Raw genomic sequence first — 18,538 nt, 5'->3', positions numbered from 1 at the left:
AAAAAAAAAAAAATTGAAACTCACTTTCTTTCTTACCCTACATCCTTCATTTAGTTGTTGTAATTGGACGATTTTATTTTTTTATATTGGAACAGCCTTTTTTCATTTATGCTCATTTGTTTGCCAAAAAACAGGAATGTATCACCTATGGCCACCCATGGGGCACCTATGGTCACACAAGTGTTGCACCTATGGCCACCCCTAACAACCGTGTTATTTTGGTAGTAGGATGGTTACCAGTAGGCCCCCTTGTCTAGAAGATGTAGAAATAATATCTAGGTATACCTATTGAGTAAATTTTCGACTTTAAGCCGGTTTTTCCGTACTGTCCATAGGTGATACATTGAAAAATGCATATGTTTCACCTATGGACACTATGTGGCCATAGGTGCAACAATGCTATTTTTCAGTGTATCACCTATGGTCACTTGTATTATCTCGACTTCTACAAGAAATACGTTAAAACTAACACTTTCTACGTACAAAACACATTGTTTTTAGTAGGAAAACACTGTAACGCACTTGAAAAAACATCTCTTACTATTTATTTTTAAATGTTAAATTATTAATTCGAAACACTTCTCTTATTTTTTTTCTCTTTTTATTAGAAACACGTTTTTAACTATAATTTTTCACCTAGACCTACGACATTTTTTACTGTCTTAAATTGTAAGATCTAAACCTATCTTCCTGTAAAGACCAATTATACCTATTGAGTAAATTTTCGACTTTAAGCCGGTTTTTCCGTACTGTCCATAGGTGATACATTGAAAAATGCATATGTTTCACCTATGGACACTATGTGGCCATAGGTGCAACAATGCTATTTTTTTGTATCACCTATGGTCACTTGTATTATCTCAAATTCTACAAGAAATACGTTAAAACTAACACTTTCTACGTACAAAACACATTGTTTTTAGTAGGAAAACACTGTAACGCACTTGGAAAAACATCTCTTACTATTTATATTTAAATGTTAAATTATCAATTCGAAACACTTCTCTTATTTACCAAAATTATCACAGGTGACCTAAACATTAATATTTTGAACACTAAGGACAAACAAACCGATAGGTACCTAAACATTCTTGCAATACATGGTTATTTATCTCAATTAAAACGTCCCACTAGGATAGGGGAAAAAAACTCAGTCATGTTTAGACCATATGTTTGTTAAGTCGAAATCAGGCTCGGATCAATCTTGTTTTATTATCCAAACCAATGTTTCGGATCATTATCCGGTAGTTTTAAATGTCAAGACGGGGAAAAATACCCACTACGAAAAACAACATACGATAGGAAATGTGAAATTAGACATAAATAATTTAACAACAGAACTTCAGTCACAAGAATGGGAAGACGTTTACAACTGCGAAGACGCAGAGAACGCCACAGACATTTTCTTGGACAAGTTAGAAAATCTAATCAACAAAAATTCAAAAACCACCTATAAAAAGTTCACAAAAAAATCAAACCTTGGGTAACAGAAGGGTTGATTGTTTCCATGAAGAAAAGAGACAAACTGCATCAGATCAGCAAAAATCAACCATTTAACATAAAATTAAAACAACACTATAATAAATACAGGAATAAACTGAATACTCTCATAGAGCTTGCAAAAACATCTCACCTCAAAAAGCAAGTTGATAATGCCCAAGGCTACAAGAAAAAAATTTGGGACATCATAAATGAGGTCACTCATTATAAAAAGAAAAAGGATAGCAATATTAAAGAAATTGAAGTCCAAGGTGAAAAAATTTCAATTAACAAAGAGCCTAAAAAAGCCGCCAATCATTTCAATAACTTTTTTGCAGAAGTAGGTACCAAAACAATAACCACCCCTCATTCCAATCGGGACACATCAAATATACAAACATATCAAATAAACAATCAGAATAGTAACCTCTATCTTAAACCTGTCCGAGAAAAAGAACTCGACGAAATAATTAGTAAAATGAAAGGAGGATCCGCACCCGGACACGATAATATTAATACAAAAACAATTAAATTAATTAAACAATATATTATTAAGCCTTTGACATTTATATATAACTTATGTTTTAAAACAAGTATTTTCCCTCGTCAATTTAAAATAGCAATCATATGTCCTATATTTAAGAAGGGTGATCCGCGCCTGATTAAAAACTACCGCCCCATTTCATTATTATCAATTTTCTCAAAAATATTAGAACGATGACAAACAAACCGATAGGTACCTAAACATTCTTGCAATACATGGTTATTTATCTCAATTAAAAGCCAAGTCTGCATTCCCAATTTTTCGTGTCTGCTGAAAATGCTGGATCTCAATTCCTTCAACCTTCTCTCAATTTCAACTTGGCAATAGGACATTGTCCTGCGGATAAATCAACAACAGGTGCCGCACCCCAAGACACGCTAGACCAAAATCTAGCAACATTAAATTGCAAAATTTATTATTTTGCTACAGCAGGACATTGTCCTAATAATAATAGTATTATTATTCACGAATTAGGTACAAGGTATCTTTATGATTAAAAGCACTCCATGCGATATAATCTTCAACCAACAGGTTCTGAAGCCACCACCTCCGACTCACTCTGCTCCTTTAATAACCACCGGTGTAAATCTTGAGCCTACCAAACTAAAATTTTCTAAATGGAAGATAATCCTAAAGGATTCTTCCATGCAATCAATAAAGATACCTACCACCCATTTTGAACATATTACAGATGAACCGACTTCTTTTAGTGTACTTCTTGTAAATTCTTTAGCTGTTCCCATTGAGGAACCTTTAATCCTGAGACCAAGGCTGATTTTGCCTGGGACTGCAAAATTCTAGGGGTAGAGATGTTACGGAACTCACTACTCCTAAGGACTAGAAGGGTTCCCTCTCCACTAAGTGTCCCTGATATAGGGTGAGTGTAGCACCTATGGTCAGGTTAAGGATTTTTTGCATGTTAAAAAAATCGTACCTGCTAGACCGTTATAGCTACAGAGTTCAGATGGCTACCCTACATCCTTCATTTAGTTGTTGTAATTGGACGATTTTATTTTTTTATATTGGAATAGCCTTTTTTCATTTATGCTCATTTGTTTGCCAAAAAACAGGAATGTACCAGGCATTCAACTTCAAGATAGTTTACAGACCTGGCACACGTATGCAACACGCTGATTTCCTTTCCAGACACCCGATGAATACGCTAGCCGCTAGACGATGACAAGCGTGCTGAGATGATAGCGGTTGGATTCGAATACACCAAAAGTCGATCTAAATAATTTTCCATCACTCCTATATCAATTACCTTGCTGTTGAACCAATGATCCTGGATTACGAAACCTAGATCTTGACCGAAGTGCACTGATGAAAATTACAAAACAACTAACATTGTCAAGAAGAGCTAAGGTAGAAGGGAGGTCCTACATTGACGTTTTTTTTATTTATTTTATTTTTTTTTTTTTTATCAGTACTTCTTTGTGGAGGCCAACTCTTGACGTTATAGTAAAAAAAGGACCCAATTTTACAAACATATATTCGTATTCAGTATTCCTCCAGCTTCACCTATCTAGATCTCATTTGTTTCTTAAGCTGCATCCTAAAAAGCTCCACACTCCTCAACTCCTTGAGATCTTTAGGTAATTTATTGTAACTGTTGGAGCCTGTGGGGTTGTTTTCAGGATACAAATTTACCAAAAACACTGAGCTTTAGATAAGATGGAAGTTTAAAAGAAAAAGATAAAAAACTCACGATAACTCACAGCAACAGGTGTCTCTCATGGAGGTTGATAAAGACTGAAGGACTGAACACTGAACGCGATCTGCGCATCTGCGTTACTGCGTTGTTGTGATGGCGCATGATCTGATAGGCCCTTTCAATACGATGCACGATAGGCTCTTTTAACACGATGCACGATAGGCCCTGTTAACACGATGCGCGGCGCGGTAGTCGCGATTATTTGCGGTGGGTAACAGTCAAGATTAGACAGTAACTATAATTATAGATTTGTAGGCAATTGAGTTTGCACTTGTTTTTATTATTAATACTGTCAACAAATAAATTATTTCTATTCCTTGTTAGATATTATGCTTGTCCTTATTTTGAACTCTTCACGGGAGTGCAGGCAGTGGGTTCACAGGGTTTCATAGCGGTCAGATGAGCGGTTTGGCCAGGTATGGAGTTTGAACAAGCAGGCAAACAAACACACACACAGGCAGATATTCATTTTTATATATTGGATAGGTATATGTACAAATAAAATTGATTTGATTTGATTGAACTAATAAATTTGATAGGTATGGAGGGGTCAGTCCCAGTACCATTTTACATTAAGCAGGATATTAAGTATCCCTGACGTTGAGAATACCAAGACAATTCAACATACATATCTACAATATGTGTTCTGTAAGGGCTCCTGTTACAATTCAAAGACATTTGTTTTGCAGAATTTGAAGTTCATTGATTTGAGTCTTATTAAATAGTTCAAATATCCTACCTCGGTGGTGGTGTAGTGTGGATTAACTGAAAACTCTCTGCGCTAAGATCGAGCATTACATTACATGCCTCGGTGATGTAGTGGTTAAGGCGCTCGCCTGGTAAACAGGAGGGCGTGGGTTCAATCCCAGCCGAGGTATGGAATTTTATCCTCAATATAATTTGAGAATTTGACCACAATAATAGTAGTAGCCTACTGCTGGAGTAAAGGGACTTTTCAGTCCTATGCGAGCAGTATAAATAAGCACTATTATTATTATTATCCCACATTTTAGAGACTTTCTAGGTAGTATACATATTCTGAAACTTTTAGAACTGTCCGACTTACAGTTGAGAAGTTTAATGTAATAGAAAGTCGTGTGATGTTCACACCAGATTAAACTTTTAGAACTGTCCGACTTACAGTTGAGAAGTTTAATGTAATAGAAAGTCGTGTGATGTTCACACCAGATTTTTTTTTTCTTTTATGACTCATGTCTTGTACCATGTGTACATTATGTAGGTACCATGTGTACCACATAATATGTACCAAGGCTCATATGGTCCAACTCCCATGTCATGGACGATAGAAAACAGAGAACATTGACATGGCATTTGTCAAAAAAGTTATTTTCTGCATATGGTCCAACTCCCATGTCATGGACGATAGAAAACAGAGAACATTGACATGGCATTTGTCAAAAAAGTTATTTTCTGCATTTTTTTTTTCTGATATTTTTTAATCCAAAGTAACATCGTATAGGACGTATTACCTATTAGGGGACTTAGGGGTGGTAAAATAACGCTTTTTATCAAAAAATTTCTTTAAATGGGATCTAAACGGGTTTAAAACTGTAAATTATTGACCGAACGATAGTGAGGTCTATGTTTTAACTCGACCGTTTTGAATTTGGTTTAGATGTCTGTCTGTATGTTCCGCTATAACTCCCGATTGCCTGGTCTGATTTTGATGAAATTTGGTACACATATTCATTAAATCAAGGCACGTCGCTGATTGAAATTTGGGCCCCCAAAGTTGAACGGGGCCCCCGTTACGATCTTTCAAAACATTACGATCCCCCAGGAAGTGGCAAAGACACTAATGATGCTGTGCTGGAGTTGACTGAGGAAATATACCCACACCTGGATGGAGGGAGAAAGGTTGCAGCTTGCATGATGGATTTATCACAAGCTTTTATGAAGGTTGATCATTCAGTCCTCCTCAAAACATTAGAGAGGATAGGTATTAAAAATAAACCACTTGAACTTTTTAGAAGTTATCTAGGAGGAAGGACACAGCGGGTTAAGTTGAAAGGCTGTGTTTCACAGGAAGAAAACGACAACTCGCAAACTCTGTCTGACCAAAATAACCTAACAGATAGTATTATTACTACTCACCTGAGTGATTCTATTGTAAACGAACCTTTCTCTGTCCCACAGGGCACGGTGATCTCACCTGTTTTATATAATATTTATGTACGTAGTATGTATGACCTACCTTTGACAGGAAAGATTATCTCCTATGCAGATGATTCTGCACTAATAGCAAAAGGGAAATCGTGGGCAGAGGTTTTTCAGAATATGAAAAAAGATATGGAATTAATAATAAGATGGTTAGAGGAACATAATTTCAGTCTGAATGTTGATAAAACCAAAATAATCCCGTTCAGTATAAACATAAAAACATTACCACAAGAAAAATTTGTAAAAATAAAACCATGTAGTACCTGTAATACCGACTGTAAATGTAACAGCATAGAGATAGTTAAAACTATAAGGTACCTTGGAGTACAATTGGACTGTCACCTCAGATGGGAGTACCATATAGAAAACTTGAGAAATAGACTTAGACGCTACATCCATACTTTCCTTTCCCTAAGAAAGTTTATGCACTTACCTTTATTAAAGGAAATTTATTTTGCCCTTATTCAATCATCATTAGAATATGAAATTAATGCCTATGGCCGTGCAGACCCCACGTATCTAAAAAAACTTAAAAGTGCTCAAAATATTTTATTAAAGATTATCTACAAAAAAGAAAAACTATTTCCTACTCTAAGCCTGTATAAGGAACTGAAAGTATTGGATTTGGACCGTCTTTTTCAAAAGAATGTCTGTTCTTTTATTCATAAAAATCGAACCAGCTTTCTAAAAACCTCTGACCATAGATTACAACTGCGTAATAGAAATCTGTACGTTCCTAAATGTAGAACTAATAAAGGACAAAAATCATTGAAATTTTTAGGTATAAAATTATATGGAAAAATTCCACAAAACATTAAAGAATGCGATAAGTTAAAAGAATTTAAATCCAAATTAAAAGATTGGTTAAAAGAAAATGATTTAAGTAGGTAACGCAATATCAAATAGGTATACTAGTGGTATTTAAGCCTAAGTAGGTATTCAGTTTGTACAAATCATACAGTTATTTGGTTAGGTTGATGTAGGTATGTATTAGCATTATCTCTTGCCGTTTGTATGTTTGTGGACTTTTTATCTATGGACATGTAGGCGGTGGGATTAGCTTCTTCAACATAATTAAAACTCAACTCCTGGCACAGTACAAGGGGAATCCCTTAGTGTACCAGGAGGCTTTTAAGTATCAATTTGAGTATAAAAGGTAGTATGAAAATTCATGTTACAAAATAAGGTATAGGTGATATTTTTTTCATCCTTATTTTAGTAAAATGCACTTGGTAGGTTCTGGTACCCACTAAGTGCATCTTGTTAAACCCCTAGAAGTGTTATTATTTTGTTTATTCTCAACATTATTACTATTATATTGTTTAGTATCATGTACCTACTTATGTAATTTAATTATTTTGTATTGCTACCTTGTACCAATTTACAAAATAAAAATAAAGCACTTTATTACATTACATTACATTTTTTTGGCAAAAAACAGCAAAACTGAAATTTAAAAATGCGATCTTATTTTTGTAATTTTTTTCTGACGAAGCAGAGACGGCTGAACCAGTGCTTCGGGGCATAAATAAGATGGCGGATGCAGAGATGAACAAGTTGAAACGAAACTTGGTGTTGTTTGAACGCTAATGCCTTGGACACGTGTAAAGTGTCCATAGGTGCTACACTGACCATAAGTGCTACACTCACCCTAGGCCCATCTCTCTGATAACAATACCATATAAATAGACTGACTTCTCCATCAGACTTCAGATTTCATCCTCAGGAGTTGCTTTTGAGTATCGACAGATCATTGTGTTATTTTAGGTAAAGTATGGGCTATGGATAGCAACATACTCTACGTTAAGTTCATAGTTGTTCAGATTGGTCGTCTTGATTATTTGGAATTCTCATTCTTCTGCTAGCACTCTTCTGACTATTCCTGTTGTTGAAATGATCACTGATCTTTGACATTTCTTGACAAAATTTCTGGCGTTTGATATTTTTAACTTTTCTAGGTTTATGATTGTGTTTTTATGTGTTTTTATGTATGATTGTGTGACTATAGGGAGTATGGAGACGTTGTTTGTATTGTAGATATGCTTGAGTTGTCGCCGTAAATCTTCATACTTGGCTATTTTGATTGAATATGCCGTATTGATTTATTATTATTACTATTATTATTATTATTATTATTATTATTATTATTATTATTATTATTATTATTATTAATAGTCGTATGGAATCGTAACAAGATAAGGAACACTTGAATTTAGGAATGCTTTCCTGTTTGTTCCCGTTTTATCCCAGATATAGATAGAAATTCCCGGTTTTCAGATTTTCCTCTTTATTAATGCCTAAAAAGACACCTTCCTGCAAAATTTCTGCTTTCTAGGTCGTCTCATCTCATCACCTACTAAGGAGAACAGAAATCCTTAAATTTAGGCAATTTCTGCTTGTTTATTCCCGTTTGTTCCCAGTTAGGGGTAGAAAATCCCGGTTTTCGGATTTTTCCCTTTACTTACGCATAAAAAGACACCTTTGTGCAAAATTTCAGTTCTCTAGCTTGTCTAGAAGTGCCTAATAATTTTCATGTACTAAGGAGAACAGAAATCCTTAAATTTAGGCAATTTCTGCTTGTTTATTCCCGTTTGTTCCCAGTTAGGGGTAGAAAATCCCGGTTTTCGGATTTTTCCCTTTACTTATAAAAAGACACCTTTGTGCAAAATTTCAGCTCTCTAGCTTGTCTGGAAGTGCCTAATAATTTCGATGAAAATTTAGGCAATTTCTGCTTGTTTATTCCCGTTTGTTCCCAGTTAGGGGTAGAAAATCCCGGTTTTCGGATTTTTCCCTTTACTTATAAAAAGACACCTTTGTGCAAAATTTCAGCTCTCTAGCTTGTCTGGAAGTGCCTAATAATTTTGATGATCAGTCAGTCAGTGAGTGAGTGAGTCAGTCAGGGACAAAATCGTAAAGTTTGCAGCCCTCCCTTGGCCAAACCGTTTGTCATAGGAACAAGGAATTTTTTAAGCTTCTTTATTCATGTAAAAAGAACAAATTCGCAAGATTTTAAGTTGAATTGGGCCAGAATTACAGAGGTGTGAAAAACCGGGTGAATAAAGAAGTTAATACTTTAATAGAAGAAAAACAACAGCGTCTTCTTGTCATTTATGTTGCCTTCCACTGCCAATATTCACAACACATGAAATGTCGAGGTGCATGAAATTTGATCCAAACCAACCAATAGAGCTCCACTGTGACGCCTCATCCATAGGATTTGCGGTGATACTGATTCACATCGTGGACAAGAAACCGCGAGTAGTGGCCTACTTTAGCAAGAAAGCCACACCCGCTCAGTCAAAGTACCACAGTTACGAACAGGAAACAAACTTTGACAGTTCTAGAATCAATCAAGCATTTTCATTCGTACCTACAGTACAGTCATTTCACGGTGGTCACCGATTGCAAGTCACTATAGGAATCATACTTAAAGCAAAACTTGAACACACGCATACATCGATGGTGGAGTTACCTACAGGCATTCAACTTCAAGATAGTTTACAGACCTGGCACACGTATGCAACACGCTGATTTCCTTTCCAGACACCCGATGAATACGCTAGCCGCTATAATAATAATAATAATAATATCTCATTTGATTTTATTGTACAAGATGTAGAATATAAATAAGATAAAAATAACACTTCTAAACAAGTACCTAATAGTAATTTGGTAGGTTCAAAAGGTGTCCACCGAGGTGCACAATGGTGGTCCTCCGAGGTGCGTCAATGATGATAGTTCCTATTGTACCCTTTGTTTCTCAATGTCTGCAGAAGAGTCAGTTACTTTTTTTCTTTGAAAATATTATAAGGAAACATGACAGAAGTACCAGGATGGTGGTCTTCAATGCACCTCGGTGGATAGTTTCTTGATTATGGCTACCGGGGTAAAGTCCACCGAGGTGAAAACAACACGTAAATTATTATTTTAACACTTTGAAATATTCTATTTAAAAAGAACAGTTTTTCAGGTTGCATAAAAACTCAATGAATTATAAAAAATGCAATAAAAATTTGCAATCCATTAAAAAGTTATTAAACCCATAGAGGTGCTTACTTTGACAAATGAAGCTTGGATCACAGACAAACACAGCCACTGGCTTCAACTGTTCACAACAAAATGAGGCGCTGCTGGTGTATTTAAAAATATCAGAACATCCCCTATCTCTGAGGGATAGGGGGAAAATTTTAAACCACCTCAAACCCAGACTTTACAGATAAAAATATTGTGTCCACCGAGGTGCATAAAAATTTATGGATAACAATTGAACTCAATAGAACAATTAAAAAAGAACAATAAAAAAAAAATCTAAATTTTTTGAAATTTATGAGATCAAGGTGTAAATACTGTAGTATTTGGGAATTATTTCAAATTTAGAAAAAAGTCAAAAAAATATGCAATAGGTATAGAACATTTCATGACGCCCCGCCCGACAGGACGGTCCACAGCTCCACAGAGGTGCAATTTGGCTATTTGGATCGCTTTTTCACGAAAATTGTTAAATAAAAATAATAATAAAACTTGTAAAGACATAAAGGAAATTAACTTTTCTTCACATTCAAATATAATTTTATGCGAAATATCATTGTTTTCAAAGCAAAAAGTGATGAAATATGGTTTTGCGTCAGTTTAAAGAACCACCCGGTTACAAAATTACAATCTATACACTGATGACTATCAGAAGTGGCAGATTTCAGCAATACTATCTAATATCATTAAGTGTGCCCGCAGAACGAGTTAGAGCGATGTATCAAGTCTAGATTAGTTAAGTTTCTTGAGGAAAATCAAATCCTGAGTGAACTCCAGTTCGGCTTCAGAAGTGGCAAAAAAGTCCCTTTACCCCAGCAGTCTAAACAAGGTCTCGTATATTTGATGGGTTAAAGAATAATACATACAAGTAACAGTTCAGTAAAATCAACCCCGCGTAGCGAACACGCGAAGCCCCGGGGGGGTGGAGAGGGGCGAAGCCCCCCTCCCGAGCACTGAGTGCGAGTTAATTATTGCACATATTAAAGCAGAAAGTTATGCAGATTTACTTACTTCTAACCAAATGATCATCCATTTTCAATAAAGTAAAATTTGTCTTCAGCACTAACTCGGAAAAAAAAAATAATTCAAATAAATCTTATATCGAGTAAGTATGGGTACTACTTACTTCAATCAACTTACAAACACTGGCTGATAAAAAAAAAAAAAAAAAAAAAACATATACGTAGATATATATATATATATATATGTTGCTGTGGATTCCCGAAGTTATGTGAATACTGATATTCTACCGCAACTATCAGTATTCGCCAGAGCTCGTTGGTGGATTATCGAAATGGTTGGGTGGTTCTCTGAAACTGGCGCAAAAACAGGTCAAAAAATGGCACAGGATGAATTTAAACTAAAGAATTTCAAAATGCACTTTTTCATTAAATAAAAAAGTGAGTGTTTCACCGCCGTTTTATTTCATAGGAATGAAACAACTGCTACATTAGACGCATGTGGTCTGTGTCGTAGCATGCCCATCCCGTAGTGTGCTTCTCATCAGATGGCCGAGAAGAGACACAATACTTTCCATTTACTTGGTCAACACGAGAACACCAGAAAGTAACCCGTTGAAATATTTGCAATCGAAAAAGGAGTAAAATTTTTTGTCGATGGTGGGATTCGACACTTTTGCTTTTCCACTCTACTATTGCCCAGTATACCTCACCCCTCACCTCATACCTTGTCACTCAATTTTATCTATTTTATCAATAATTTCCTAAAAACGCCGTTTTCAAAAATATCCGTGCACCGAGGAGTCGCGAGACTTTGACAACTACCGTACGGAAAAGGGTTGGAACTTTGATTTTAATTTGAAAACTTCAAACCACTTGCAATATCTAATGTAACAAACCATCGCGCTAATTACGTTTCCGGTCAGGAAGCGGTTTAAAAAAAAACTCAATTTATTTTATTTTGAAGAATAATAATAAATTAAAGAATATAAAATGTTTATTTGAATAAAATAACAATGTTATTTTATTCAAATAAACATTTTATATTCTTTAATTTATTATTATTCTTCAAAATAAAATAAATTGAGTTTTTTTTTAAACCGCTTCCTGACCGGAAACGTAATTAGCGCGATGGTTTGTTACATTAGATATTGCAAGTGGTTTCTATCAAATTCCCGTACATGAAGATTCAATCCAGTACACGGCTTTTGTGACACCTGACGCTCAGATGGAGTTTCTCAAAATGCCATTCGGGTTAAAGAACGCAGGGCGAGTATTTACAAGGGCTGTTTTTGACGCGCTGGGTTCTGTCGCGTATGATTACGTAGCAACATTCTTAGATGACCTACTTCTATTTAGTCCCGATATACCATTGTTACTAGAACGATTGGATAATACGCTACAAATTCTTACAAAATCAGGTTTTTATTTGAACCCTTCCAAGTGTTCATGAAAATCCGCTACACACTCTCCCCCTTAGCGAGAAAAGTCCCTAAGGTGAGAAGGAAAATGAACCCTACGCCCACTCCTGGTCGTACTACCAGAAGGACGAGCTTCGCTAGGATTCGAACCCAGTGAAGGACAAGGCTTCACCAACACGCCAGGCTTTGAACCTGCTGTGGGAACAATTGGAACACTATTAGAAGGCTTAGGCACAGGGATAGTGGGAATGGTTACCATATTTTTAGGGATGCTAGTCTTAGAACATGGTTGGGGACTACGTAAGATTGAATTATTATTATTGAAAGTATTACTAAGCCTTTTCTGAGGGGTAAACATGGGTAACTTATTCTTATGAGAGGAATGATAACTACTTTTACTAAAATTTGGTAAAGGTACATAGGGTGGAAAACTATTCTTTATTCCTAAATTCTGGTCAACAACAGGATTCGAACCTGATGTTGAAAGAACTACAACACCTAGGGTTGAACTAGGTGTGCTAGTAACAATAACTTTGGGCAAAGAAGGTGCAAAAGTATTGCTAGAAGTGCTAGAAGTAAGCTTGGGTACAGATGTAGAAACACTAGGGTTTGAACCAAGTGTCAGATATTTATTACCAGTAGTCCGAGCTAGTGAACTGGGTGTCCTTTGGGATTCAGGTTGCATACCGGCTGACTGTGAGGGTATGAGACTAGAGTCAGGAGCTGAAGGTGACTGAGCCACATCCTTGTCACACTGCTTGGGTTAGGGCTGACCAGTTTGACTAGTAGAAGTGAATTGACCACTGTGACTAGCTGGAATGGACTGACTGAGTTGGCTTGCTGGGACAGATGAACTAGGAGGTGCAGGGGGTGACAACTGGGTTGTAGATAAATCAGAATGGTCTGAGGTGTAGGCGGGTTTAACACGGTCCCTGGACACGAGAACTTGGCGAGATCTAACATCAATTCTGAAAGTCTTATCAGACCGAGACAATACTTTGTAGGGTCCAGTGTAAGGACGTTGGAGACTAGGTTTGACTCCATCCAAGCGCAAGTACACATGAGTGCACTTATCCAAGTGTGGATGGGAGAAAGACTTTGTGTTCCCATGCCAAGTAGTTTGTTTGGGACGCAAATTCTCGAATATGGATTGTAGCTTTTGGGCGTACTCGCTGGAAGGAATGCCAGGTTGAGGGGACTCAAAGTACTCTCCTGGGAGGCGAAGTGATGTCCCATAGGCTAGGTTGGCTGGAGATGCATCTAAATCTTCTTTGTACATTGCACGTAAACCAAGCAATACGGCCGGTAATTCCAGTGACCAGGAAGAAGATGAGGAGTCAAGGCGGCACATGAGTGAGGCCTTGAGGGTTCGATGCATACGTTCAACCAATCCGTTAGCTTGTGGATGATAAGCCGTTATGTTTTTGAGTTGGATACCCAAGAGAGACGTGACTTCTTTGAAGAGTGACGATAGGAAATTCCGGCCTTGATCTGTGACGAGGTAAACAGGAGAACCAAAACGGGCTACCCAGCCTTCAAATAATGTTCGGGCGACGGTTTCTGCGGTTTGGTCTGGTATGGGGAAAGCCTCCAACCATCTGGTATACCTATCAATGCAGGTAAGTAGGTACACTGAGCCTCTTGATGGGGGAAGGGGCCCAACTATGTCCACATGTACATGTGAAAAACGTTCATCAGGGGTAATGTACTGCATAAGAGGACTTTTCTCATGTCTTTGTACCTTTGAGGATTGACACTGATGGCACTGGCGGACCCAGGTTTTCACATTCTTTTGCATGGCTGGCCAGACAAAACGCTCAGAGATCAAACGGGCAGTAGCTCTACCCCCAGGATGTGATAGATTATGCAGTTGTTTGAAAATAGCCAAACGGAGAGACTGTGGAACAAAAGGACGAGTGCGTCCAGTGGATGTGTCACAGAGTAACTTGGTTCCTTCAACTAACATCTCTTGCAAGGTAAGACTATGATAAGGCTGTTCAACCAAACGACAACATTCAAGGTCTGATTTCTGAGCTTCAGCCAAATCAGCAGGGCTGATGGTACGTTGAACAATTGTCTCAATTCTTGAGAGAGCATCTGCAGGTGCATTATTTTCACCCTTTACATATCTGATGTCCGTAGAAAATTGGCTAATAAAGGCAAGGTGCCGGATTTGCCTTGGAGAACAGGTGTCCTTGACCTTGGTAAATGCATACATCAAAGGACGATGATCTGTGTATATGACAAATTTCCTGCCTTCCAAAAGGTAAGAAAATCTTTGGATTGTGGCATAAACAGCAAGAAGTTCCCTATCGTATGTTGAGTACTTCTGTTCTGTCGAAGACAGTTTACGAGAAAAGAAGGCTAGGGGCCGTACAGTACCATTTTGTTCCTGATTTATAGCTCCACCAATGGCTGTATTTGATGCGTCCGTCATAATGGATAAATCCATGTTGGGATCGGGGAAGGCAAGAGTAATGTCTTGTACGAGAGTATCTTTACATGCAGAGAAGGCTTTCTCCATTTCCTCAGTCCATACCAGGGGCATATTGGGACTTAATTGGCCTTTTAGGTGTAGTGGGGCCTGAATATCAGCCATGTTAGGGTAAAATCTATGATAGAAATTTATCATACCTAGGAAACGCTTGAGTCCTCCCACAGTATTAGGTCTGGGGTAGGAAACTATGTCTGCAATCTTGTCAACAGATGGAGCAATACCCTTGGCAGAGACCGTATATCCCAGGAACTTCACAGATTTTTGAAGAAAGGCACTTTTTCCTGTGTTGATAGTGAGTCCATACTCGGCCAGGCGAGCAAATAACTGGTCAAGATGAACTAGGTGTTCCTTGGCTGATCTGGAGTGAACAAGAAAATCATCAAGATAGACAAAGACAAATGGAAGGTCACTAGTAATCGAGTGCAAAAATCTTTGTAGAGTTTGTGCGGCTCCGCTCAAACCAAATGGCATCATATTAAATTCGAATAAACCAAATGGTGTAGTGACCGCAGTCTTTGCTACATCTTCCGGTGCAACTGGTATTTGAAAATAGGCCTTCTCTAAATCTATAGTTGAGAAAGTAGTAGAGCCATTCAAATTCAAGGAACAGTCCTGTATATTCGGTATTGGATACCGGTCTGGTATCGTCTGAGAATTCAAACGCCTATAATCCCCACAAGGTCTCCAGTCTCCTGATTTTTTGGGGACCATATGTAGGGGGCTTGCCCAGGGGCTATTAGAGGGGCGACATATGCCTTTTTGCATCATAAACTCAAATTCAGCTCTTGCAGCTTGTAACTTGTGAGGAGGCAAACGCCTTGGTCTAGCATAACAAGGGGGGCCTTGAGTTGGAATAAAATGTTGGACATTTGTTACCTTGGCAGTAAAATTATCCATGTGGGTATCATTCCTAGGAGATACTTGGTATTTGCTGATCAATTCACTGACTGCTTGAGGTATATTTGGTTCAATTGAGGTAACATTGATAGGATGTTCAACAGAAGCGATTGTAGTCCCCGAGGAAGTGCACCTGGTAAGTGGATCAATAAGACATCTGTTTTTAACATCAACCACAAGACCAAATTCTTGGAGGAAATCTGCTCCTAGAATAGGTTTGGTAACATCTGCTATGGTAAACACAAAAGGAAATTGTCTTCTGAGCCTAAGGTCAACATACAGTAACCGTTTACCATATGTCTTTATCTGTGTGTTATTGGCTGCAAACAACACGAGTGGTTGAATATGAGATTTGTCTATGAGACGAGGGGGTAGAAGACTCATACATGCCCCTGTGTCAATTAGGAATGACATACCTGTTTTCATATCAGTTACTTGTAAGCGGCATGATCCTCCTTCCTCAACTGCCGCTACTGGTGTGAGGAGGGGGACTCGTTTCCCGGGTTGGACTGTGGGAATTGACACATCAATGGATTGCGACAAAATCGAGCATCTTTGCCAAACTTGTAGTGTAAGTAACAGTACTTCCGGTCCTGGCCTCCTGATTCACGTGAGTGAGAACGATATGGAAGTGACCTTGCTGGAGATCTGGAGCGGATATCAGTTACTTGTAAGCGGCATGATCCTCCTTCCTCAACTGCCGCTACTGGTGTGAGGAGGGGGACTCGTTTCCCGGGTTGGACTGAGGGAATTGACACATTAATGGATTGCGACAAAATCGAGCATCTTTGCCAAACTTGTAGTGTAAGTAACAGTACTTCCGGTCCTGGCTTCCTGATTCACGTGAGTGAGAACGATATGGAAGTGACCTTGCTGGGGATCTGGAGCGAGAGGAACTAGCTCTGAAAGTATTTATGAACTCGGTCATAGTTTTAGTTAGAGTTTTAATATCCTGAGAAAGATCAGCCAAGTTGGGTGGAGGGAGAGGATTAGCCTCAGGCCTAACAGCAGCTATTGAAGATGTCTGTACAGACACTACCTTGTCTGCAATTTCAGCTTGCTGAGATAAGTCAACATGTGATACCGCCTGCAATATCTGCTGGACGTGACCAGGAAGCTTTCTAAGCCATAGACCACGGACTATTTTGGTAGGCACATCTGGTGCTAGTTTTTGAATTTCCCACAGCAATTGTGAGGGCTGCTTGTCGCCCAAATCCATGGACCCCAGGAGACGATTGAGGCGGTCCTCGTCAGTTTGACCAAACCTCTTGATTATTGCATCTTTCAGCTTGATATAGGTTCGTGTATCCGGGTTTCTAATCACATCCGAAACCTCTGCCAATATCTCGGGTTCTAACTTGGCTGTAAGATGTACATACCTTGTGTGGTCTGATGTAATCTTGGCCAAAGCAAATTGCGATTCGATATTCAGGAAGAACATTTCCGGGTCTGGTTTGTAAAACTTTGGAATATTAATACTGACATGGCAAACTGATGCATCACTAGCAGTAGCAGGTGGGTTAGTTGAGTCTGCGGGTAGAGTTTTCATCTTCTCTTCTCCGTTCTGATCTAACATGATGAGAGTATGTCGACTAACAAACCGGAAAACGTCGCTGGGCAACGCCTATTTTAGGTGGGCACGCTATCAACTTCAGGCGTCGGGGTCACCAGTTGTAGGAGGTTGCTGTGATTTTCCGAGGGAAAACACCCCACAATTTGAGTAGTAACTAGCTAGATAGAAAACACTTGATATTCAATGAAACAAGGTAGTCTTTATTGTAGTAGAAAGCACATCCACAAGGTGGGAAAATAAGAAAAACTACTGGAAAAATGTCTAGGCGACATGAGGAAAACTTTCTCTGATCTTACATTTTTGTAAAAGTTCTGACTGTAAACCACAAAAATCGATTAATTTACATATCGATACATCGAAAGATCGAAACTGTTAAGTCCTGTTTGGACGGTACTGAAAATCCGCTACAGGCTCATTAAACTCTTTTTCTATGAGCTTGAGCTCCCACAAGATGTACATAGGTAATACTCATTCATTACAAATTAACTGCCCCACAGGCAATTTTTTTCTTAATATGAATGGGTACACGCTTTCAGAAACGCAATCCAATCAAATTTCAAATCTTCAGTGCCGCAGGCGAAATTTTTCAAAAATCATGTTCCTGAAGTTTGTCGTTTTTTTTTTAATTTTTGGCGCAATACTTCTACACATTTTGAAACTTTTTCTCAATGAACTTCAAACAGCGCAAATGGAATTAGGGCGCCGCAGGCGAATTTTTTAAAATTTGGGCTACAACGTTTCAATTTGGGCTGATCGAACTTGAAATTTTCAGCGCCGCAGGCGAAATTTTTCAAAAAGTAGGTAGATACACGGGCCGTTTGATAAGTTCGTGGACTCGGATACTTCTTCTTGGTATGAAGTCCAAATTTAGGTGCCACTGCAAAGTATGTCTTGTTTTAGTAAGGTACACCAAGTTTCATTACGTTCCTATAATTAGCCTTTGATTCACAGCTATATCAATTGACGAGTTTGTTAGTTTCATGTATCAATGTATTCGTACAAATTAATTGTTAATAAACTTGTCTTCTTTTATTGTACAAAAGCTCTCGTTATCATTTTCATAGAGTAGACAACATAACGCAACACTTTAAATCTGTGTTTAACTCACCTCCTCCTCCTCCTCCTACTAATCCTACTATACTACCTACTTCAATCTATCTTCATTTTCATTTCCCCTACTACCTATAGAATTTCTTCTTCTCCCCCTCTACCTGCAACTTTTTCTTCTTCTTCTTCTTCTTCTC

General features: G+C 38.0%; 3 protein-coding genes and 1 long non-coding RNA gene across 6 annotated transcripts in view; 1 reads left to right on the top strand and 3 right to left on the bottom strand.

Moving 5' to 3' along the window:
• LOC113466435 overlaps positions 1 to 9,472 on the top strand; it is a 10,501-nt gene extending 1,029 nt beyond the window's left edge. Inside the window, exon 2 of one of the 2 annotated variants that reach the window (XM_026821841.1) lies at positions 9,133 to 9,472. In XM_026821841.1, coding sequence (XP_026677642.1) covers positions 9,133 to 9,449 — 317 coding nt within the window. In that variant the 3' untranslated portion in view covers positions 9,450 to 9,472. Of the gene's footprint in view, positions 1 to 3,104; positions 3,726 to 9,132 lie in introns of those variants that run through there. The other variant, XM_026821840.1, reaches the window with a different exon arrangement.
• LOC103506864 (glucose-6-phosphate 1-dehydrogenase) overlaps positions 1 to 11,104 on the bottom strand; it is a 44,828-nt gene extending 33,724 nt beyond the window's left edge. The window contains exons 1-2 of one of the 2 annotated variants that reach the window (XM_008471283.3): positions 10,959 to 11,084; positions 3,742 to 3,902 (exon numbers count right to left, since the gene is read on the bottom strand). In XM_008471283.3, coding sequence (XP_008469505.1) covers positions 3,742 to 3,760 — 19 coding nt within the window. In that variant the 5' untranslated portion in view covers positions 3,761 to 3,902; positions 10,959 to 11,084. Of the gene's footprint in view, positions 1 to 3,741; positions 3,903 to 10,958 lie in introns of both variants that reach the window. The other variant, XM_008471281.3, reaches the window with a different exon arrangement.
• LOC113466436 lies at positions 54 to 2,193 on the bottom strand. The gene is made up of 2 exons (XR_003390826.1): positions 710 to 2,193; positions 54 to 285 (listed from the first exon to the last, which is right to left on the bottom strand). It is a non-coding gene; the product is annotated as an uncharacterized LOC113466436 (long non-coding RNA).
• Positions 11,105 to 16,424: 5,320 nt separating the features above from the next.
• Positions 16,425 to 17,297, bottom strand: LOC103506870. Its single transcript, XM_008471293.1, has one exon. The coding sequence runs from the start codon at positions 17,295 to 17,297 to the stop codon at positions 16,425 to 16,427; it is 873 nt and encodes a 290-aa protein (XP_008469515.1).
• Positions 17,298 to 18,538: the final 1,241 nt, after the last annotated feature.

Source organism: Diaphorina citri, unplaced genomic scaffold (genome assembly GCF_000475195.1).
Source record: "Diaphorina citri unplaced genomic scaffold, Diaci psyllid genome assembly version 1.1 scaffold268, whole genome shotgun sequence".
In the NCBI taxonomy this organism is placed as follows: domain Eukaryota; kingdom Metazoa; phylum Arthropoda; class Insecta; order Hemiptera; family Psyllidae; genus Diaphorina; species Diaphorina citri.
Note: the sequence above shows the minus strand (reverse complement) of the source record. Positions and strands in the feature narration are given on the sequence as shown.

Bases quoted from the DNA above. Each gene is read 5' to 3' on its own strand.
- LOC103506870 (XM_008471293.1), bottom strand. From the start codon at position 17,297: ATGTTAGATCAGAACGGAGAAGAGAAGATGAAAACTCTACCCGCAGAC.